Genomic DNA, 25,342 nt, shown 5'->3' on the forward strand with positions numbered 1-25,342 from the left:
TGCTTCATATATCTTGAAATGCTGTTGTTTCTGTACACACATTTCAGATTGGTATATCTTCTTGGTAGATTGATCCTTTATCATTACGTAATTTCCCTTTGTTCCCAGTCATTTTCTTTGCTCTGAAATCTACTTTTAAAAAACATTAATATAGCCACTCCTAAGTTTTTTATTAATTTTTGCATGATGTATCTTTCCGATATTTTTACTTTTAACCTACCTATGCCATTATGTTTGAATTTCTTGTAGACAGTAAACAGTTGGAATCCATTCTGCCAATGTCTGTCTTTTAATGGGTGTATTTAGACTATTTATGTTGAATGTAATTATTGATATGCTAGGATTTAAGTCTGCCATATTATTCATTGTTATTGTTTACTATTTTTACCTTTATGCTAGGATTTAAGTCTGCCATACTATTCATTTTTCACTGTTTTTACCTTTTGTTTCTCATTTCTGTCTGTTTTTCTTCCCTTCATGTGGGTTATTTGGACACTTTTTAGAGTTCCATTTTATTTATACTGTTTTTTAGTATATTGCTTTGTATAGTCTCCTTAGGAGTTGTTCTAAGTATTGCCATATACATAGATAACTTATCATAGCCTACTGGTATTCACTTTGAGTGAAGTATAGAAACTTTACCTCCATTTAAGTCTCTTTAACCCTTCTACTGTAAAAACCACCTTTGACAGCTCCACCTGGGATCAGAATAGAGTTTTAGAAGTTTAGGTAGGAAATATGCAAATTCCGTGGTCCCTGAACTTCTGGTGTGAAGTTGAGCTCTCAGAGCCATTCCTGCGTCCAGTAATATCTTATTGATATAGGCACCAGGCCTGTAGGTACCTCATGTAGCACACCCTCCTTTATGCCCATGGATATACCTTAAAGAAACATAAGAATATAACCATCCACTATGGCTTAGACCTCAGATGTAAGATAAATGCATCTTTGTCTTAGGCAGAAGGTCAGTATCAATATATAGTATCATATCTGTGGCTGTACCTGGGTAAAATGAAGTACTGGGTATCAGAAGGTGCAGATTACACCATGGAGAGCCACTCTACTCTCAGGATTTGGTTCCTATACTATCTCTGGATTCTGGAAATTAAAACCAACAAAGCAACTAATCATGTTTCTTGCCCTTTATTTACTTTTCTAGCCCGGGGGTCATCCAGTTAGTGGATTAAAGTACACAGTTCTGGATCATGAGATGTATTATGTTCCTAGGTCAGTGTCCTAATACGTGGCTAACCCACATTTCAAAATGTTCAGGCAATAGCTAAGGTGAATTTCCATTTTGTAGTGATTTGATACACCTGCCATATATTTATAACTAATATATTCCTTACATTATAAGGAAATATATTAGGAACAAAATCAGGAATTTACTATGTTTGGTATAATGGCAGAGGTAGAAACTGAGCTAGACCTAGAAACCTGAGTAGCATTCTCATAGGAGCTGTAGGAGAAGATCTCATGTGAGGACCAAGAGAGACTCTCATAGGAGAATTAGGAGAAAGCACTCTGAGCAGATAGAATGGCATAAATAAAGGCATATTTATCATCGTTATAAAACATTTCAGAGCAGAGAAGTGGCATGATCAGAACTGTATTTTAGATAAATTAATCTTGCAGAATCATATAGATGGAGTGAAGAAACTGGTGGCAGGGAGATCAGGCTTCTATAGAAGGCAGGAAATGAAGCAGGGAAGGCCTAAACTAAGGTGTGGCCATGGAAACAGAGAAATACATCAGTTCCCCCTTATCCTTGCGGGATATGTTCTAAGACCTCCAGTGGATGCCTGAAACTGCAGAGTATTGAACCCTACGTACACCATGTTTTTCCCTATACATATATACCTATGATAAAGCTTAATTTATAAATTAGGTACAGTAAGAGATTAACAACAATAAATAATAATAAAATAGAACAATTATAACAATAAACTGCAATAAAAGTTACTGTAGATCTTAGCAACATCAGCAAACGATTTTTTTTCCTTCTTTATTAAGTTGAGAGCTTTAACCTTTTCACTCAAAGAAAGCACTTCATGACTTCTCTTTGGCATATCCGAATTGCTAGCATCACTACTCTTTCACTTTGGGGCCATTATTAAATAAGGGTTACTTGAACACAAGCACTGTGATACTGTGACAGCTGATCTGATAACAGAGATGGCTACTAAGTGACTAACGGGTGGGTAGTGTGTGTACAGCGTGAATACACTGGACAAAGAGATGATTCACATCCCAGGCAGGACAGGGCAGGAAGTTGTGAGATTTCATCATGCTACTCAGAATGGCGCACAATTTAAAACTTATGAATTGTTCATTCCTGGAATTTTCCATTTAATATTTTCAGACTGTGGTTGACCGCAGGTAAGTGAAACCGTGGAAAGCAAAGGGGACTATTGCAGAATTATGCGGGAGAAGCTGTGGAAATAGAACTCGATAGGATATAGCAAGTGATTGAATTTTGGAGCCAAGGAAGGGGAGAGCGTCCATGGTTTGGACCCTAGGTGGCATCATTAGCCAAAGTAGGCGATATAAGAGAAAGAGTGTGTGTGTGTGTGTGTGTGGGGGGGGTGATGGAATGGAGAAGAACGTGAGATTCAGAATATGTAGGGTTTGAATCTTAGTGAATGGCTGGAAAGACCGGTTAGGAGCTCAATGAAGACATCAGAGTTGGGGATCTTGATTTGGGAGGCATCTGGACAGAAATGAACGTTAAAGCTATGGGAATGGATGAGATCACCAGGAGAAGGATGTAGAGAAAAAGAAAAGATACAAACCAAAGGCTGAATCCTGGGAAGAAAACCAAGAGAATGCAGCAGGATGGCAGACAAGGAATAGATGGTTCAAAGACGGCACGATCAACAGGACAGGTCACAGGCTGCAAAGACATCAAGGAAGTCAAGGACTGGGAAAAGGCCACTGGTTTGGTACAGTGACAAACAGGTCATGTTGGCCCACAGACTTGAAATGAGAGAAACCGGCTGTAGTGGACAGGTAGTCAGGAAGGAGGGCCTACGAGAGGTTAAAGGACTGGAAGAGAGAGAGAGCTCAGTAGCTTCAAGGGTGGATGGCTCTTTTTGCTTTGTTTGGGAAAATATGAGCATGTTATAGGCCCTCGTAGGAAGAGTACCTACGAAAAGAGCAAGAGGGGCCTGGAGAAGGAAGAAAGAGATGAGGTCAGGGGCACCAGAGGAGAGAAGGATCAGGCACTTCTTCCTCTGGGATAGGAGAGAAGTAGGCAGGGATGAAGTTAGGAAAAAGTTTAAAGTGAAAACAATGGAAATGTAGGATGTTGCTCCAAAGGCACTGTACACATGACTAGGATATTTTTCTTTTTAATCAAAATCCCCCCCTTTTTTTTTTGCTGAAGTTAACATCATTCAGTTAGGGCAAAGATGGTTTCCAAATCTGACTAGTCATCAAAATTAATTGGGAAACTTTAAAAAAAATGCAGATTCTTAAGCCCAAACCCAGCCCCAATGAATCAGAATCTCTGGTGGAGGGGGCCCAGGAATCTGCATTTTAAAGCCTCCTCAGTGATTCTGATGGTTAGCTGGGTTTGGAACCTCCCGAGTATGGTTTTCAACCAAGGATGCACCTCAGAATCACAGGGGAGGCACTGTTTGACCGAGACTCTGTAGAGCACGAGTATTCATATTTTTAAAAGCTCCCAGGTGAGTTGACATGCACCCCTGTTAAGAACCACGGTGAGGAGATTGGATTGAAAAAATAAACTAGTTGTATAGGATACTTGAGTTCACTATAGTGATTGGTTCTCTGTTATTTATGTCACCTGACAATTTCCTTTCGACATCTCTCCCATCAAAATGGCACATGCTACCTGGCTGGGACAGGTGGTTCCCCGCGGCTCCTCAGTGCACTTGCACAGGCAGCCAGGCTGGTGGTGATGCCACCTTGGGCTCTTTGGAGAGAGACTGGCTTTGGAATTTTTTGAAGTCTCTTTAAGGGAAAGCATACAGAATAACATTATTCTTTCTCTGAACTAACCACGCAATGTACCTTATAAAAGAAACAAGATGTGGAATGAAGGAGAGATGATAGAAAAAGCAATGATGGTTTACATTTCACTAATTCAAAAGAAAATATTATCAGGTAGATTCATAATCAATTTGGTCAGAAAATTCCTTGCACCATTAGGTCGATTTTTTTTAAAGCAGCAGCAACAATACAACAAGAAGCACAGAAATGTGAGTCCGGCACATCATTGTTTGGTTTTGAGGGAAGCCATAAGCCCAGCCCTTCAAACGCCTCTCAAAGAAATACAAAATTTTCTTTTATCCCAAATGATGATGTGATCCAATTCCCGCTCCAGCAGCTCCAACGTGTCATCTGTTGGACTCTTTAAGTTTACGGCACAGACGGAAACTGTCAGTTCCTCTCTTTTATAGGACAATCACATTTGCATATTCAACAGACAGTACAAGCCTCAAAGGCCATATTCCCCCAAACATAATAATCCTGCTCTTGAAATACGAAAGATAAAATAGTAACATGAAAATATTCTTACCCTGATGAAGGCTGGCTCCAGCTGTGGCTTAGTAAGTCAAAAACTAGTAAACTTGCTTGCAATAACATCCTAAAAATTCCAAAGCTTATTTTCCCCTATCCACAGTTAAAAAGCCATTTCCTACAGAACAGTGTCACATCTGTGACGTGTCCAGGATTAAGGCGAGAGGTTTCTTGCTTATAGTAATTTGTCTGGTTCGAGATTAAAGAAAAAAATGTCTTGAAGCTGTCAGTTAATATATTTTAACTTAAAAAAAAAAAAAGCTATCTTCATGCTTCACAGCAGAACTGTGATTTTTTAGCAGAGGTAAATTCTTCTCCATATCAGGTATCTGATAGTTTTTTTGCATTTCAGAACAAGACAAGCAAACAAAAGTTTATCCACGAAGTTTCAAATGCATCTTAGTAACATAAACTGAAGTTAGTTAGCTTTCTCTGATATCGAATTACCAAAGCATCTCACCGAAAAAACAAAATCCTCCCTGCAATTAATAAAGAACTGTGGTATTCTAACAAAGCTGGAAGCTAAGAATCTCCAAATTCCAAATCTTTCCATTCCTGGATGAGCTTTGGTATTCAGATGTTAACAGGATGCCTGTTTTTTTTTTTGTTTTGGCCAATGTTCAGGCTAAAGAGTCTGTGAAACAGACTTTTTCCATCCTATGACCTCAGTTTTAGGATTTCTTTCTTGCAAAATGTGAGTTATTTTACTTGGCAGATTGCCAGAATTCATTCTTACTTTCTCTCTTTCTCCTTCTATTACTTTATCTCTTTTCTCTTCTCTTTTTTCTCCCTTCTTCACCTTGTCTATCTTCTCTTCTTTGATAAATTATGGATTTAAAATTAAAGTCCGGTGGGACCTACAGTCTATGTGGTGTTTGGTAGGGTTGCTAGCATTAGCAAAGAAAAATACAGGATGCCCAGTTAAAGGTGAATTTCAGGTACAAAACAAATAATTTTTTTAGTAAAAGTATGTCCCAAATATATGGCATAGAACATACTTACACTAAAAAATTATTCCCAAACATTGCATGGGACATACACACTAAAAAATTATTCCTTGTTAATCTGAAATTCAAATTTAACTGGGTGTCTTGTATTTTATCTGGCAATCCTAGTTTGGAGGTTAAACAGAGGGATGAAAAAAACAACAAAGACATCCATTTACAACTCCTGGAAGAAGAGAAATTTCCATTCCTACCCTTCTGAATGCTTTTTGTCTAGGTACAACATGCTCCATGGCTTTACTTTAGTTTATTTTTTGACCCATCGAATTTCACTAACAGCTCCACGGAGCACACCACATCCTGACACCGAAGTCCACCCCGGGTTTCAGGTCTCACCCAGCACCACCTGAGTCCAGAACTTGCAAAGTCAGTCCCCCAGGCAACAGGGGATCTCAATCCAGCCACAAAACCTTACAAATGCTCATTTTAATTGATCATTTTTCTTCAAAATCTGAACATTAAATTTAGTATTTTCAAAGGCACTGCGAGAGTTTTCTCTCCACAGTTCTCGCTCGGGGTAATTTAGCACAATTAGTAACAGTAATGATTAGAAAAAACAGTAGAATTCAAATGTACTTCAAAATGTAATAAAATGATGACTTTGGACATTTTGAAAGGGAGGATAAAAACACTGATATGCTCCAGACATTTAAAGATAAGATAAAGATCTTAATTACATTAATTATTAATTCAAGTGTATTTTCCAACATCTAAGTATACCCAGGGGTGACACATAATTCAGAAATGCTGTTCTTTTGTTCAGAGACACATTAATATTCAGTATTTTGGAAACAGTTTGAAGTCTAATAGTGGATATCGAGCCTGTATAGAAGCGTGGTCAAAAGCATGCGCTCAGGGGTCAAATCGAGTTCAAATCCCAGCTCTGTCACACACTAGCTGTGTGACTCTGGGCAAGTTACTTACCCTCTCTGTGCATCATTTCCCTTATCTGTAACCGGGGATAACCATCTCAGAGAGCTGTGAGAAATGAGTAAAATGCTTAGAATAGCACCTAGCACATAGTAAATGCTCAGTAAATTTGGGGGTTAAGGGTTATATGACCTAGCCCAAACTGTTAATAGGAAAACAATACACAAAATCAGAGAATGTCTCTATTTGCACAACTGGCCCATGAAAGAAAAGATTTTCTTCTGTGGTCAAATGAATACTATATATTTTTCAAAATTATAAATAATATTTTATGGATTTATCCATTAAAAATCCTCTTTGTTTCCAGAATATACAACTTCTGGGGTTGTGTGAAATTAGCAACATAGCGTTTCAATAAGTGAAGCTATATGGTTAACAGGTCTACCCAACTTTCGGTTGTTTTTCTTGTCTCGTTTTGCTTATTTTACTCTTCAAAACTCCAAAAGCAAATGAAGAACACACTCTCTCCCATTACTAAAAGCTAATTAATCTAACTCAATCCTCTGGCTCTAGTGTTAAACAAATTTTCAAATGACATAGTCCCCAGTCAGTGGGTTTTCTGCCATCTGGCCACTTCAAACTTCCTTTGTTTGTACTTTGAACCAGCAATGGAGTCCAGCAGAGTAGATCTGCACGAGGGCACAGCTCAGGTGTCTGTGGTCTGAGGCAGTGTTGGGGGAAGGGTGCTTTCCAGTCAGACACCTCTGGGCTGGTATCCTGGCTTGGCCACACTCCCTGTGCCAGCCCTCTGACCCTCGGGTTCTTTATCTATAAAAAGGGAGATTCTAATGCTGTCTACTTTTTTGAGTTGCTATGAGGATTCAAAGAGTTGATTCATCTACAAGGTGATCCTGGGTTTCAGTTCACACCTGTTGCCCCTGCATATAAATCCTATATATAATAATAATTCCTCTCTCTATATTTATATATATATAAAGCATTTAGTACACAGTCTGGTATACAGTTAGTATTCGGTATGTGTTACCTCTCAATCATGATATACCAACACCTGTACTACTATTCTAAAGAAATGTTTTAAATCCCAAGGAGTCCTCTTAAAGCAGGAATGGCCCTTTTTACATAGAAAGGTGAGTGTGTGCAAGTTTGGTCACCTGTCCATTATCCCTACATTCCCTGTCTCTTTGTATATTTCAGTCACTTAAGAAGCTAAAAGTGGAGGTGGAATTCTCTGTGGTAGAACCTTGAGGGCAGAGGCTTAAATATTTTACATGCTTTGGTGGGATCACGTGAGCACTGCTTTACCAAAATACACTCGGCCAACAGCAGACGGCCCTCTGAGGTGAGCAGGTGGGCCAGGGCTGGGAAGCTGCCCTGTACTTCTGCCAGGTACTTAGATTGTCAGATGAATTCCAGACTCCAGCTTATGCTATTTCCAAGACCTCCATCACTGTGTGGGAAATACCACCTGTACTCACCCTCTGCAGCCAGGCTTCCTCCTGCCTCCTCCCCCAAGCCTCCTCACAGGCTCTTTGGGAGGCAATTCTCTTGACAATATGGAGGGAGGGCAGATATTAAGGGCTTCGAGGAAAATACCAGCCCTTTGATCAGAAACAGGATTTTTTCCTTAATATCTCCGTCACTTCATGTGCCCTCCGCACCAGGCCACAGACCTAAAGCGGTGCCTCCAAGCGGCTCTGGAGCCAGCCGACCCAGCCAGAATCTCGGCTCTGCCACTGCCAACTGTGAAGCCTCTGCGAGCCAACTCACGTCTCTGAGACTTCAATTTTCTGTTCTGTAATATGAGATGTAATAACGTAATAATACATCTCATCAGACTGTTGTGCGAATGAAATAAGACGACGTGTCCAGTAGAGTGCCTGGCACCAAACAGGCATTGACTGCATGGAAGTATCAGTACGGCCCCAGGCTGACTGGGAAGGGACCAGCATTAGAGGCATGGGGTGCAGAGAGGATCTGTGATCTGGGGGCGAACGGGAAGAATTCAGTTTGTAAATATACAAAGTTCTGCATTTTGGAGGTTTACACCTTAATTAAAATCTATAGAAAAGAACGAACGAATCTAGGTAATGGTATTTCTGAAAGAAGATATACATAAAATGCATACCAAATGTTTTCTAGCCATCCTTTGTGTTATTCCACATTCATTCATTTATTCATACTAATAATTTTTTACTGAATGAGTATTATGTTCTAAATGCTGGGCAAGGCTTCAACACAAGAGTATGAAGAAGCTTTATGAAAGAAAACATCTGGAGGAAGCATAATCAGTCTGTTACTGTCAGGCAATATTTATTGATTACCCACTGCAATCAATAAACATGGTAATATTTATTGATTACCCACTGCAATCAATAAACATGGTAATATTTATTGATTTACCACACTCTCCCATGGCTTGAGTGACTCCTCAGAAAAACACTGCCATCTGCTAAAGCGACAGTGAAAACAGAGTAGCCAAAGTTTATTAATTAATATCTCTGCAGACTGGAAGAGCTCATTGCAAAAGTACCAAAATCACTTCTAGAGACTGTGTCCACCTTGATCATTAAGCGAAAGGAGCAGCTACTCATGTGGTCTAATTAGGAGTCGCTGAAAAACCTTCCCTTCTCACACAGCATACATCCCAAATACCTCCTACTTCAGGCCGTGATGGGGCCTAAAATTTTCCGAGTTGTCAGTCTTTGAGATAAAGCTTTCCTTGGCCCTATTAGAATGCTCACGGGTTCTCTGAGGGGAGGGCAGCAGGGCGCCATGTAAACTAGTCCGTTCTGGCAGTGTGGGCCTGAGAGAGGGCCCGTGGCAGGTCGAGAGGAAAAAGACTCACTGGATGCAAATCTTTGGACAAGCTTCTTCTTTTTTTTTTGTGAGGAAGATCAGCCCTGAGCTAACATCCATGCTAATCCTCCTCTTTTTGCTGAGGAAGACCAGCTCTGAGCTAACATCTATTGCCAGTCCTCCTCCTTTTTTTCCCCCAAAGCCCCAGTAGATAGTTGTATGTCATAGCTGCACATCCTTCTAGTTGCTGTATGAGGGATGCGGCCTCAGCATGGCTGGAGAAGCGGTGTGTCGGTAAGCGCCCGAGATACGAACCCGGGCCGCCAGTAGCGGAGCACACGCACTTAACCGCTAAGCCAGGGGGCTGGCCCATGGACAAGCTTCTTAAACTCTTTCAGCCCCTCGTTTCCTCATTTGTAAAAGAGGAAGGAAGAATCGCTTTCAAGGTGATTAGGAGGACTGAAGAGATTATTTACATAAGGTGTCTAAGCCAGGGCTGGAAACATGGCAGAGCCCAAAACACAGTACTTTCTTCTCCTTCCTCACTCCTTTGGCACAGACTATATTGTTAGCTGGTCACTAACTTTTATGGTATTTTGTGAACATTGGCTGACAAAAGTGAATTTGTGTGGTTTGACCTGCATTTAAAAATATTAAATAAGAATAGAAAATGTCAAAGTCATGGTAGGTAATGTTTTGTGACACTTTTGTTTCAGTACATACACTCTCATAGGATATCATGTAAAATGTATTTCTGACTGTGTAGGTTATGTTCAAAAAGTTTGAGATGGGTATTTACCCCAAAGAATTGAAAGCAGGGACTTGAAGAGATATTTGAACACTCATGTTTATAAGCAGCATTATTCACAATAGCCAAAAGGCAGAAGCAACCCAAGTGTCCACTGATGGATGAATGGATAAACAAAGTGTGCTATATAAACACAATGGAATATTATTCAGCCTTAAAAAGAAAGGAAATACCTTTTTAAAAAGGAGGGAAATTCTGATATAGCTATAACATGGATGCACCTTAAAGACATTGTGCTAATTGAATAAGCCAGTCACAAAAGGACAATACTGTATGATTCCACTTATGTGAGGTACCTAGAGTAATCAAATTCACAGAGACAGAAAGTAGTATGCTGGCTGCCAGGGGGCCAGGCAAGGAAGAAATGGGGAGTTATTGGCCATCGCAATTTACTAATTTGGCATATTAATGGGTACAGAGTTTTAGTTTGAAAAGATAAAAAGAGTTCTGGGGATAGATAGTGGTCATGGTAGCACAACAATATGAATGTACTTAATGCTACTGAACTGTACACTTAAAAATAATTAAGATGGTGAATTTCATGTTATGTGTATTTGATCACAATTAAAATTTAAAAAAATTAAATTAAGAAAAGATTTTGAGAAACCCTGAGAAGAGGTACATTTGGACGGAGTGTGTGTGTAAAGAAAAAGCATGAGCCTCTGGGGAGCCACCAGGGGTCAGGGGACAGGCTCCCTAGTTTTGTTGAAGAATTCTTTATTTATGACCTCTGAGACCATGGGCCATCCAGTCTGGTGTCAGAACACAGAAGATAAGTTTGTAGCCTTGTTCGGTGATGGCATAATTTCCAATCTACATTCTTGGGTTCGTTTACTGTTTTAATCTAAGAGTACAACCAATACAACAGCAACATCTAATTTCCCTCTCAGGTAAAACTGACATAGCCTCCTCACATCTTTTCTCCTTCAACAAAACTGCCCAGCCCCACCTGGACTCAGTGGTGCCTGAATGTGGGTCTTCTTCCCTCATCCACTGGATAAACCACACTCCTCGAAGGCCTTCAGTCTAGTTTGTTCATCTAACATAAAGAGGGGGTCCAAGGAGCCCTAAAGGCCCTTCATATTTTATTTTTATTCTTGGTGCCTAAGAGTTAGAGAAACAGGATGTGGCCAAATTTTTTCTAAGCAAAGATTGTACACTCCGTGTCTCATTTTCTTAGCAGACAGAATCCTGGCAAATTACTTAAACAGATACGGAAAAGAAGTCTCTGGGGACAGAGACCTCATAGACTAAAAGCACAGCCACAGTTCATCATTTTAGACACAGATCGCTCTGGCCAAAATAAATATCAGGAAGGTTTCAAATTTCTCTGAAAAAAAGAATGTCTTTCGGTAACAGTTCTCAAATCAACTTTGATCTCTCAACTTCCAGAACCTATTATATGGTCAGTTTGTGCAACCTCATTACTAAATGCACATGCATAAAGGATAGATTTCTTTATATGTTTAGCACATAATTGTTCCTCTGCATATTTTTTTCCTCCATATTTAACATTTTCTAAGACAGCTCTATAATGGGCATAAGATATTTTTACTGAATACTGTTATGGACTGAATGTTTGTGTCTCCTCAAAATTCATATGTGGAAATTCTAACCCCCAATGTGATGGTATTTGGAGGTAGGGCCTTTGGGAGGTAATTAGGTCATGAGAGTGGAACTCTCATGAATGGGATTAATGCCTTTATAAGCAGAGGCACGAGAGAGCCTGCTTTTTCTCTCTCCGCTCTCCACCATGTGAGGACATGGCGAGGAGACAGCCATCCGTAAACCGGGAAGCCGGCCCTCACCAGACACTGGATCTGCTGGCACCTTGATTTCAGACTTCCCAACCTCCAGAACTGTGAGAAATAAATTCCTGTTGTTTATAAGCTACCCAGTCTATGGTAGTTTGTTATAGCAGCCTGAACTGACAAAGATACACTTTTCATTGATATGAACATATTTCGCCTTTCATCTTTATAAATGACTCACAGAGTTGCACATTATACACTTGGAAAGGAGCTTTGGGCATCATCTAGACCCACTCTGTTCCACCAATCAATGATGTCCAATCTTCCAAGACATTTAAAAATAGAAGTCAGTGGAGGTGAATTCTTCAGCCTCCTCCAGACCATGCATTCTTCACTGGGGAGAGGTCAAGCCATGCACTCTTTGCCTACGGTCCTATCATCTGAAGGCTTGGAGAGGAACTCATTCTGGTTGCCATCTCTGGGGTAGACTCACCACTCAGCCTTTCTTCTTCACAGCCCCAGCATCACTAGAAGAGTTTTTATTTTTATCACCCTTAACCCTTTCTAAGTTTTCTACTTTATATTTTTAAGGAGAAATTAAAATTCTAATTAAGCTCTGATCATTACCAACTGTTAAGACAGGGTTGTTTTCTATCTTTTATAAGTCATGAATCCTGTTAAGATAGCAATAATAACTATTTACTGAGTGCCTACGAGGTAATGAGCACTTTCCATCTATTAATTCCAACTACTGTATTAACTTTGGAGAAGGAACATTTCACGGATCACTCTAATTCAGTCTGAGCTTATAATAATTTCCAAGTCTTTTACTGTACAATGTGCATACCTGATGGACCATTTTCCTTCTGTCTCATTTTGTTTACTTTTTTCTCCCAGGAGTTGAATACTTTGTGTTTAACCCCATTTCTTTAATTTATACAGGTCATTTCAAATCTTTGTTTATTCTTTAAAGTTATAGTTACCTTATTGAATTGAGGAACAAATGCAGGAGGGTCTTCCCTTAGGATTTTTCTACAAGCCTATACTATTAACCTCTGACAAATCCAGAGTGGATTTGTCGGCAATGGGTAAATCTGGATTAAGTGACCCGGCCAAACTGTGGTCTTCATAGTATCCTGGAAATTTACACTTGCTCATTACTCCTAGAACTTTTCTAGTACAGATGACAATCTAGCAGGATCTCGGTTTACTCTTCTTCTGCAGGCATTACCTTAATTATTTCTTCTTCCTGCATGGTATTGCCTCTAGAGAAACTACACAAGAGCTCTGAAGTAGCAGCAGAACAGGACAACGGTTAAGAGCTGAATCTTGGGTTCAAATCCTGGCTCTGCCACTTCATGCTATATAAAGCAGAGACCTTAATTAGCCTCGTTTTTACCTATAAAATAGAGTATTACTGGATTTTTGTAAGAATTAGAGGCGATAAAACATGTCAAGTGTTAAGACTAGTACCTGGTCAAAATAAGGGCTCAAAACAGGTTATTTATTATTATCATCAGGTAGAAAAGCTGTCATATAAATATTTATCCTGCTTTTTATTTCTTATTTTTCTAATTGAGGTAAAATTTACATACAGTGAAATGCATGGAACTTAAGTGTAAAATTCAGTGAGTTTTGATAAATGTATATATCCTTGTTACATAGCCCAAATTAAGACACAGAACTCTTCTACCACCCCCAAAATAGCGTCATGCCCTCTTCTAGTCAAGCCCCAGCCCCTCATAGCAACCATTGTTCCAAATTCTATCTCCATAGATTAGTTTTGCCTGTTTCTTGAATTTCATGTAAATTAAATTTTACAGTACATACGCTTTTGTTTAACATAAGGCTTCTGTGATTCATCCATGTTGTTGAGTGTGTGAGAAGTTCGTTGCTTTTTTAAAAAAATTAAGACTATCTTTTTAGAGCAGTTTTGAGCTTATAGCGAAATTGAGGGGAAGGTATAGAGCTTTCCAATATACCCCTTGCCTAAACACATGCGTAACCTCTCCCATTATCAACATCCCCCACCAGAATGGTACGTTTGTTACAGCTGATGAACCTACACTGACACACCATAATTACCCAAAGTCCATAGTTAACCTTACAGTTCACTCTTGGTTGGTGTTGTACATTGTATGTGTTGGGACAAATGTCTGATGACACGTACCCACCATTATAGAATCATAAAGTTTTTCGCGGCCCTACAAATCCTTTGTGTTCTGCTTATTCATCCCTCCCCCATCCCTCAACGCCTGGCAACCACTGATCTTTTTATTGTCTCCATAGTTTTGCCTTTTCCAGAATGTCATATAGTTGGAATCATCATCTTCTTTCACTTAGTGATATACATTTAAGTTTCCTCCATGTCTTTTCATGGCTTGATAGCTTATTTCATTTCAGCACTGAATAATATTCCATTGTTTGGATATACCACAGTTTATTTACCCATTCACCCACTGAAGGATATTTTGTTTGCTTCCAAGTTTTGGCAATTATGAATAAACCACTATAAACATCCGTGTGAAGGTTTTTGTGTGATATAAGTTTTCAGCTCCTTTGGATATATACCAAGGAGCACGACTGCTGGATCATATGGTAAGAGTATGTTTAGTTTTGTAAGAAACCACCAAGCTGTTTTCCAGTGGCTGTTTATTTTGCATTCCCACCAGCAATGAAGGAGAGTTCCTCTTGCTCCACATTCTCGTCAGCATTTGATGCTGTCAGTGTTCTGGGTTTTGGCCATTCTAATAGCGGTATCTCATTGTTTTAATTTGCATTTCCCTGATGACATATGATGCGGAGCATCTTTTCATCTGATTATTTGCCATCTGAATATCGTCTTTGGTGAGACGTTGTAAAGGCCTTAGGCCCATTTTTTAATTTGGTTTTAATGTTTTCTTATTATTGACTTTTAAGAATTCTTTGTATATTTTGGATACCAGTCCTTTATCCGAGGTATCTTTTACAAATATTTTCTCCCAGTCTTCTCATCCTCTTAACATTGTCTTTCACAGAGCAGAAGTTTTTAATTTTAATGAAGTCCAGCTTATCAATAATTTCTTTCATGAATTATGGCTTTGGTGTTGTATCTAAAAAGTAATCACCATACTCAAGGTCATCTAGGTTTTCTCCTATGTTTTCTTCTGGGAGTTTTATAGTTTTGTGTTTTACATTTAGGTCTGTGATCCACTCTGAGTTAATTTATGTGAGGGGTGTAAGGTCTGTGTCTAGATATTTTTTTGTGTCTAGATATTTTTTTGTAAGTGGATGTACAGTTGTTCCAGCATCATTTGCTAAAAAGACTATCTTTGCTCCATTGTATTGTCTTTGCTCCTTTGTCAAAGATCAGTTGACTATATATATGTGGGTACATATTCCTGGGCTCTCTATTCTGTTCCATTGATCTATTTCTCTTTTCTTTTGCTAATACCACACTGTCTCAATTACTGTAGCTTTATAGTAAGTCTTGGAGTTGGGTAGTGTCAGTTCTCCAACTTGCAGTATTGTGTTGACTATTCTAGGTCTTTTTCTTCTCCATATAAACTTTAGAATCAGATTGTTGATATCCACTAAATAACGTGTTGGAATTTTGATTGGGATTGCACTGAATCTATAGATCAAGTTGGGAAGTTTGTTGGTTTTTATTAGAAGTATTCTATTGTGTGAGTATACCACAATTGTTTATTCATTCACCAGTTGATAGATAATGGGGTTGTTTCCAGTTATTTACTATCATGTATAAAGCTGCTACAAATATTCTTGTACAGATCTTTTAAAGGACATATGTTTTTCATTTTTCCCACACTAATGCCTACAAATAGAATTGATGGGTCATGCAATAAGTGTGTGTATAAGAAACAAATGGTTATCAAAAATGGTTATGCCATTTTATACTGCCACCAGCAACGCAAGAGAGTTCCAACTGCTTTATATCCTTGCCACTATTTGGTGTTGTCAGTTTTTTCAAATTTTAGCCATTCTAGTTGGTGTGTAGTGGTATCATTGTGGCTTTAATTTGTATTTCCCTGAAGATAAATGTTATTAGTGAAATGCATCTTGTCAACTGCTTACTGGCCATTTGTGTATCTTCTTTTGTCTGTTTGAGGCTTTTGCCTATTTAAGAAAATTTGTTTCTTTATCATTGTTATTGAATTGTCAGAGTTCCTTATATATTGTGGATACAAATTATTTGTCAGATATATGTATTGCAAATATATTCTCCCAGTTTGTGTCTTGCCTTGTCATTTTGATGAGAAGATGTTTTGAATGAAGTCCACTTCATGAGGATTTTCTATTATGTTGTGTGTTTTTGTGACTTCTGTAAGAAATCTTTGCCAACCCCAGGCTGTGAAGATATTGTCCTACGTTTTCCTTTAGAAGCTTTATAGTTTTGGCCTTTATTTTGAGGTCTATAATCCATTTCAATTGTGTGTGGTTTGAGATTCATATTTTTCCCTAGTGACTGCTCCAGCATCATTTGTTGAAAAGACTTGGCTTTCCCCACTGAACTTCCTGGTGCCTTTGTGAGCAATCAGTTGACCACACGCATGTGGGTCTATTTCTAGACTCTATATCGTTCCATTGATTTATCTGTCTGTGTTTATGTCAATGGGACACTATCTTAAATGACTTTAGCTTTATAATAAGTCTTGAAATTAGGAACCTCAAGGGCTCCAAGTTCGTTCTTCTTCAAGACTGTTTTGGCTACCTAGGTTCTTTGCTTTTCCATAAAAATTTTAGAATTAACTTGTCATTGTCTGCAAAAGTGTCCTCCTGGCCTTTTGATCAAGATTCTATTGAATCTCTAGAACAATATGAGACGAGCTGTCATATTAACATCATCAAGTCTTCCAATTCATGAACATCTCTCCATTTATTTAGGTCTTAAATTTCTCTCATCAAAGTTTTATAGTTTTCAGTGTACATACAGGTCTTACGTATGTTTTGCTAAATTTATTAATTATTTTATGTTACTGTAAATGGAAGTGCTTTTTAAATTTCATTTTCTAATTGCTTATTGCCAATAAACAGAAACACAATTGATTTTTGTATATTGACCTTGCTAAATTCGTTTACTGATTCTAGTAGTTGTTTATTAGATTTCTCAGGATTTTCTCTATAAACAATCATTCTTTTTAATCTTTATGTCTATTATTTTCTTTTCTTATCTTATTGCACTGACTAGACCCTCCAGTACAATGTTGAATACAGGTGATAAGTGTAGACATCATTGCTATGTTCCTGATCTTAGGAGGAAAGTGTTTGATGTTTCACCATGTTAGCAGTATGTTTTTTGGTAGACATACTTTGTTAGACTGAATAAGTTCCCCTCTTGTAATGGGTGTCGATGTATGCCAAATCCTTTTCCTTCATCTATTTAGAGGATCTTATGGTTTTGCTCCTTTATTCTATTAATATGGTGGATTACATTAACTAATTTTTCTAATGTTAAACCAGCCATACATTCCTGTGATAACAACTCCTCCCCCTTAGTCATAGTAAATTATATCCTTTTCATATATCACTGGATTATATATGCTAATATTTTGTTAAGGAATTTTGCAATGTTTATGAGGGATATTGGATTATAATTTTCTTTTCTTATAAGGGTTACGTCAGATTTTGGTATCAGAGTTATACTGGTCTTATACAATGAATTGGGTAGTTTTTCTTCCTCTTCTATTTTCTGAAGAGTTTGTGTAAGACTGGCAGTTCATTTGTTGGTATTTCATTGGTATAAACATTTCTTATTTAAATTTTTGATAGAATTTACCAGTGAAACCATGTGGCCCTGGAGGAATTTTCTTTGTGGAAAAGTTTTGACTACAAATACAATTTCTTTAATAGCAAAAGGGTCATTCAGCTTTTCTATTTCTTCTTGTGGCAGTTAAGGTAAATTGCATTTTACAAGGAAACTGACTATTTCATCTAAGTTGTCAAATTACTTGGCAGGAAGTAGTTCATAATATCCTACAGAAATTTAAACAATAATAACTGGATATGTGGTGATGTCCTTTCATTGCTGATGTTGGTAATTTGCATTTTCCCTCCTTTTTTTTTTTTGATTAGTCTTGTCAGTGTTTTTTAATTTTAATAATCTTTTAAAAAAATCAAATTTTGGCCTCATTAATTTTCTCTATTGTTTGTTAATCTCTATTCCTATCTTTATTATGTACTTCTTCCTAATTATCTTGGGTTTAATTTATTCTTCTTTTTCTAGCTTCTTAAAATGGAAACATGTTACTGATGTTCAACTTTGTTCTTTTCTAATATAAGCATGTAAAGCTGTACATTTACTTTTTGCTATGCTTACTGTTTTAGTGAATCATATACATTTTCATAAATTGTACTTTCATTTTCATTCAGTTAAAAATCACTTTCTAATTTCCCATGTAATTTATTCCTTAACTGAAAGACTATTTAGAAATGTTATTTAACTCTCAAATATTAGAGATTTTCTAGATATTTCATTGCTATTGACTTGTAATCATTCTGTGATCATAAAACATACTCTGTAAGATTTTAATCCTATGAAATTTATTGATACTTCTTTTATTGCTCACAATAAGGTTTATCTTGGTGAATGCTTCATGTCTACTTGATAAGATTCTGTATCTTGCACTTGTTTGGTATAGTGTTCTATAAATGTCAATTAGGTCAAAGTGGTTGATAATGTTGTTCAAATATTCTATATACTTCCTAATATTTTAATTTTCCACCAATTGCTGAAAAAGGGGATGTTAAAAATTTCTAACTATGGGGCTGGCCTGATGGCGTAGTGGTTAAGTTCACGCATTCCACTTTGGCGGCCCGAGGTTCACCAGTTCAGATCCTGGGTGTGGACCTACTCACTGCTCATCAAGCCATGCTGAGGTGGCATCCCACACAGAAGAACTAGAAGGGCCTACAACTAGGATATACAACTATGTACTGGGGCTTTGAGGAGAAAAAAGAAAAAGAGTAAGATTGGCAACAGATGTTAGCTCAGGGCCAATCTTCCTCAAAAAAAACCCCAAAAAACTCTAACTATTATGTAGTCCTTCAGTTTTTGTTTCATGTATTTTGAAGATCTGTTAGTAAATACATACACATTTACAATTGTTATGTCTTCCTTATTGACTGACCTTTTTAGCACAATAAAATTTCCTTTTTATGTCTTGTAATACTCTTTGTCTAGAAGTCTATTTGGCAATATTAATAGAGTCACACCAGCTTTCTTATGCTTACTGTTTACAGAGTCTATCTTTTCCATCTTCTGGCTTCAACATACTTGTGTCTTTATATTTAAGTTGTGTATCTTGTGGACAGCAGACAGTCTTGATTTTATAGCTAGTCTGATAGTCTTTGCCTTTTAATTGCAGTTTTTAGTCCATTTACATTTAATGCAATTATTAATATGGCGGGGTTTAGATTTACTATTTTTCTATCAATACCTCCTATTTTTTGTTTCTCTTCTTTCTTTCCTCTGATTCTTTGTATTAATCTAATTTTTTGGTATTTCATTTTAATTCCTCCACAGACATTTTAGCTATGCTTTTTTTTGTATTTGTTTTTAGTGGTTTTTCTAGCTATTATACTACGCATCCTTAACTTATCACCAGTCTACTTAGATTTAATACTATGCCACTTCACATAAAATGTAAGAACTTCATAGTTGTGCAATTCTATTTGCCCTCTCTTATCCTTTGTGCTATTTTTGTCTTATATTTTATATCTATATACATCACAAATCCCACAAAACAATATTTTATTTTTTACACTAAACAATCTTTTATATTTAAACGTATTTATTATTTCCTGTAAATATTTCCTTCTTGTAGGTCTGAGCTTCCATCTGATATTATTACCTTCAGCCTGACAAATTTCCTTTTTCATTTATTGTAGCGCAGGTCTACTGGAATGAATTCTCTCAGATTTTGTGTATCCAAAAAAATTTTTATTTTACCTTCTGTTTTGGAGGATATTTTTGTTGGATTTAGAATTCTGGCTTGACAGTTCTTTCTTTATCTTTTTTTGGTCTTCAGCCTTTTAAAGATGTCTTAACATTGTATTCTAGCTTCTGTAGTTTGTGATGGAAATCCTTCAGTTAACTGTATCACTGTTCCCCTGAATATGTCATTTTTCTCTGGTAACTTTCCAGATTTTGTCTTTATCTTTAGTTTTTAGCAATCTTACTATACTGTTTCAAGGTGTGGTTTTATTTGTATTTATCCTGCTTAGGGTTAGCTGAGTTTCTTGTATGTGTAAGTTAATGTTTTCACCTAATTTGGTAAGCTTTCAGCTATTATTTCTTCAAATATTTTTTTCTGATATATTTTCTCTGTCCTCTCTTTCTGAGACTCCAATTACATGTATATTAGACTACTTAATATTGTCTCATAATTTACTCAGAGTCTGTTCATTGTTTTTAAATCCTTTTTCTCACTGTTCTTTATATTGGATAATTCTTATCGGCTATCCAGTGAAATTTTCATTTCAAATATTGTACTTTTCAGTTTCAGAATTTTCACTTGGCTCTTCTTAATAGTTTTAATTTCCCTGCTAAAATTCCCCTTTTTCAATCATTATGACCATGTTTTCCTTTATATCCTTGAACATATTATAATAGCTGCTTTAAAGTTCTCGTCTGAAAATTCCAACATCTAGGTCACCTCAAGATCTATTATAGTGACTACTTTTTCTCTCTCTTTTTTTTGCTGAGGAAGATTCGCCCTAAGGTAACACCTGTTGCCAATCTTCCTCTTTTTGCTTGAGGAAGATCTGTCCTGAGCTAACAACTGTGCCAATCTTCATCTATTTTGTACATGGGTCACCACCACAGCATGGCCATTGATGAGTGGTGTAGGTCTGTGCCCAGGAACTGAACCCGGGCCGCTGAAGCAGAGCACGCAGAACTTAACCACTAGGCCACAGGGCTGGCCCCTACTTTTTCTCTTCATTATGGATCACATTTTCCTATTTCTTCACAAATCCTTCATTTTTTTTGATTAGATAATGAATATTGTGAATGATATGTTATAGAGACTCTAGATTCTGTTTTCTTCCTTTAAACAATGTTGATATTTTTTGTTATTGTTCTATCAGACAATTACTAGCTGATCACCTTGAACTTGTGGATGCTTAGTGTTACACTTTGTTATGATCTGTTTTGGTTTTGTCCTTAGTTTTGGGATGAATCCTTTATCCTTAAGGCATGGTCCTTCTGAGGTTTCAAAAGAAAACCCAAGGTGTTTACCAAGCTCTTATAAGTTGGGTGGAATTCAAATTCCAAACTCTATAGGCAATAGCTGCAGGCAGTAGGCAGCAGTTAAAATCTCCACTCAGTTTTTCAGCTTTCTAGCTATTGTTTTCTACTGGGTTTATTGGCATCTCCCACACACATATGCACAGTTTGGGGGTTATCCAAGGATTGAGGGGAATTTATACACAAAATTGGAGCTCTCTTCTCCATGACTCCCTCCTTTCTGGAATTTCCTTCCTTAAATTCCAGCCACTCTGGCACCCTGAACTCCATTCTCTGATACGTAAAGCAAATATGATTGTGGATTATTCCATGAAATCTAGTTGCTATTTGTGAACTGGAAAGTGCCTTCAGGGGAGAAGCTGTATAAATGTAGATCTCACCCAGTGCAATTTCCTTTTTTTAAGGATCAAATTCCCAATATTCTCTGCCTTCTTTTAGTCAGCCTCTAATGCCTTCAAATAGTTTTTTGTCCAGAGTTGATGATACTTATCTGTAGGGAGTTAATCTAATGTAAACTCTTTCATCATTGATATAACTGGAACTCTATCACAGAAATTTTAATTTATTGGTTTTTTTTGTGTGTGTTAAGAATAAATTGCATCTTGCATCTTTATGAACACTCATAGAATCATTAAATAACATATCCTGAAAGGATCCTCAGGTGTTATTCAGATTATTCTGTTCTACTAGGCAATGACTGTCTAAAACTTATCCTGATTGGTCTCCTGCTTTTATTTATTTACTTATTAGTTTCAGGTATACCATAGAATGATTTGAAATTTCTACATATTGTGAAATGATCACCACAATAAGTCTAGTTAACATCCATCACCAGACATAGTTACTTTTTTTTCTTGTGATGAGAACTTTTAAGATCTACTCTCTTAGCAACTTTCAAATATACAATACAGTATTATTAACTATAATCACCATGCTGTATATTATTATATCCTCAGGACTTACTTGTTTTATAACTAGAAATTTGTACCTTTTGACTACCTTCACCCATTTTGCCGACCCCCCACCCCGTCTCTGGCAACCACCAATTTGTTCTCTGTATCTATGAATCTGTTTTTGTTTTTTAAGATTCCACATATAAAAGAGATCATATGGTATCTGTCTCTCTCTGTCTGAATTATTTCACTTAGTATAATGCCCTCAAGGTCCATCCATGTTGCACAAATGGCAAGATTTCATTCTTTTTTATGGCTGAATAATATTCCATTGTATATGTGTACCACATTTTCTTTATCCACTCATCCATTGATGGGCATTTAAGTTTTTCCCATATGTTGGCCATTGTAAATAATGCTAATCTCTTGCTTTTAAAAGAGGCCTGTGAGGAAAGATGCTTCTTCAGGAAATGAGCTCTTTGTCTGGAGACTTCCAATTTTATACTACAATTTAAACCCATGTAATAGCTTTCAATGGCTCACAGTGTCATGGAACTATACAGACACATGGATATACAGGCATTACTGAAGCTGAGTCTGTCCCACCAAACCATAAATGCCTTGTATGTATGTTATCTACAGTTTTCTTTGCTCTGCTTTACCCCTTCAGCTCCCATGGAGCTCATCATTTTTGGTGTATTTTATTTGGGTTCTCTCACCTTGTTCCATCTTCTGGCATCTGTATATTCCTGGTTCTGCTGGCCTAGCTTCTGAATCTTTCTGATTGCTCTGACCCTTATTGTTACGGGTTGAATTGTTTCCCGCTCAAAATTCATATGCTGAAGTCCCAACCTCCAGTACCTCAGAATGTGACCTTTTTTGGAGATAGGGTCTTTACAGGGGTAATCAAGTTAAAATGAGGCCATTAGAGAGGGCCCTAATCCAATATAACTGGTATTTTTATCAAAGGGGGAAATTTGGACACAGAGACATGCATAGTAGGAAGATGATGTGAAGAAACACAGGGAGAAGACGGCCACATACAAAACAAGGAACAAGGTCTGGAATAGATTCTTCCTTCACGGAAGAAACCAACCCTACCGACTGATATTAGACTTCTAGCTTCCAAAACTATGAGATAACGAATTTTTGTGTTTAAGACACCCAGTTTGTGGTACTTTGTTATGGCAGCCCTAGCACACTAATACACTCACCACTTAACAAACAATCTGATCCTGGTTTTTCTACTTGATTCTGACTCATGGCTTTGCTTTGTCCCCTAAGATCCACTGACTCTTCAATATGGTAAATGGGCCAAAAAGCAAAATATCTGAAGATTTGTGCCCTAATTTTTTCACTTAAGTTGAATGACTTTTCTGATTCTTAGATTCCTTATATATAAAATAAGGATATTGTCCCCTCCTTACCTGTATACCTAAATAAAGCTCGAATAAGGTACTGCACAGAGAATGTAAAATACAATACAAATCTCAGGTATCATGAGTCCTTGTTCTTTATTCATAGCAGGCTGCTCCTCTTGCCTGATTATAACAGAACCACTGCTACAGGGCTCTTTAAGAGGCTCAAGTTCAGAATTCTCCACTTTTAAGAGAGATCCCTGCAACCTCGGGCTTTATTTCTTTATTTCTAGTTCAAAAGGCAGGATGTGAGGCAGATGACTAAGGAATTGCTTTGCTTAAAGAGATAGGAATGTGGGGTGATGCTTCAAGCTTTTACCATTGTCAAATCTCTAGAGAGTTTAAAAGTAATTCCTCAGACAACATATTTACTTTTATAAGATACTGAGGTATAGAAACCAATTCATTTAGAGAATGGCCTTTTTACAAATAACGGAAGGAGAACTTTCATGGCACATCAAACTGCATTAACAAAATTGGTGTCTAGTGATTGCAATTTTAAGATTTGTAAAATTAAATGTAGGATGTTAGCAGTTTTCCAACGTATTTTGTACATTCCTTTGTCAGTTTTTAAAATGATTTCATTAATGAGCATTTGAAAATTGTTGTTTCTAAAATAACTGGTACTCCCAAATAGCTTACATTCTAATTGCATAAATTCTTACCCAGTCTCAAATGTTACTCAAAAGAACCAAATTTTTAAATGATTCTATCCTTTTCAGTTCTCTAGAATGCCTCCAGATGGCATTAAAACTCTTTTCCCATTATATTTTGCAGCTCAAAAATTAAAAAATTAGTAACATTTTAACCATTTTAAACTAGTCACATTTATTATATCATCAGAAATCATAATAATGGAACTATTTAGAACTTTTAGGGTAATATCTTAAGAAAGATTAACATGTAATCATGTCCTTTATGAAATATATAGCCATCCTAGGCAAGCCAAAGGATGTTCCTAGACTGAGAAATAGATCTTGGACAAAATAAAACACTCAATAATACTATATCACAAATTGTGATTTCTAATGAATAGCATTTTAAATGCTTAGTAATAAGAGTGCTGGTCCACATATAGATAAATTCACAAAGCTGTCATAATAAGAAAACATATCTCACCCTTCAGAGTGACGAAAATAAAGATTTTAAGGAGCAAACCAGTTACTGATTCCTGTGGAGCTAAAATAATTTGTCAGCTCGTGAATTATTTTATTTAAATTTTAGTATATAAACTTGGTATCAAATTAATCCTTAAAAACATATTTGGATTCCTTGAATAGGAAAAATCTTCCCTTGAGAGGAAGAAGATAAAATAGAGAGTAAGGACACGTGTTTTATAAGTGCGTTATCTTTTTAAAATTGAGTTTGTTAATTCAAACACATAACAAACTTGTGAGATTCCAGAGACATCTATAATTGTATTTCTCACATAATTCGGAGGTGAGGCTGCAGATGGCAAGCTTTTAAAATGACATTGGTGCTTCACAGGTGTGTAGGACAGAATATCTCCCAAGATGTGTGAAAAGTTCTGCAATTATTTCTGACAGTGCTGAAAGTAAAGAGTTTGCCCTCCTTCTTCCCCATAATACACACCCTCAAATCTCATTACATTTCTATTTTATAAAGAGGAGCATTTGCACTTTTCAGCTTACTCTTACTGTGCTAAAGCACGAGAAAGACCTCAAAATGCATCTGCACCCAAAAGCATTTAAAAAGACATCATCATGGGAAAGAGAACTGCAAGCTTCCTTCTATTATTATTATTATTATTACTATTATAAGATATTTGCACTGTTTCATATTATAGGCATAGTTAAGAACAGTCATCTTGGATAGAAACAGAAAAGAGACTTACGATGTAGTTGATGTGCCATTGTCTGGACTCTCTGGCTCATCACCACCTTTCTCTTAAAAAGGAAGCAGAAAAAAATACCAACATGTGAGTGTTATAGTCCTTAATATTGAAGAGATATTCAATATATTTCCATG

General features: G+C 37.0%; 1 protein-coding gene across 2 annotated transcripts in view; it reads right to left on the reverse strand.

Annotated features, from left to right (window-relative positions):
• The window catches only part of AFF3 (ALF transcription elongation factor 3), a 526,894-nt gene that overhangs the window by 143,507 nt on the left and 358,045 nt on the right, over positions 1–25,342 (reverse strand). Inside the window, exons 9-10 of one of the 2 annotated variants that reach the window (XM_087426221.1) lie at positions 25,209–25,260; positions 6,474–6,527 (exon numbers count right to left, since the gene is read on the reverse strand). In XM_087426221.1, coding sequence (XP_087282347.1) covers positions 6,474–6,527; positions 25,209–25,260 — 106 coding nt within the window. The remainder of the gene's footprint in view (positions 1–6,473; positions 6,528–25,208; positions 25,261–25,342) is intronic. The other variant, XM_087426220.1, reaches the window with a different exon arrangement.

This window comes from Ceratotherium simum, chromosome 40 (assembly GCF_057802395.1).
Source record: "Ceratotherium simum simum isolate JZ-2026a chromosome 40, ASM5780239v1, whole genome shotgun sequence".
NCBI lineage: Eukaryota > Metazoa > Chordata > Mammalia > Perissodactyla > Rhinocerotidae > Ceratotherium > Ceratotherium simum.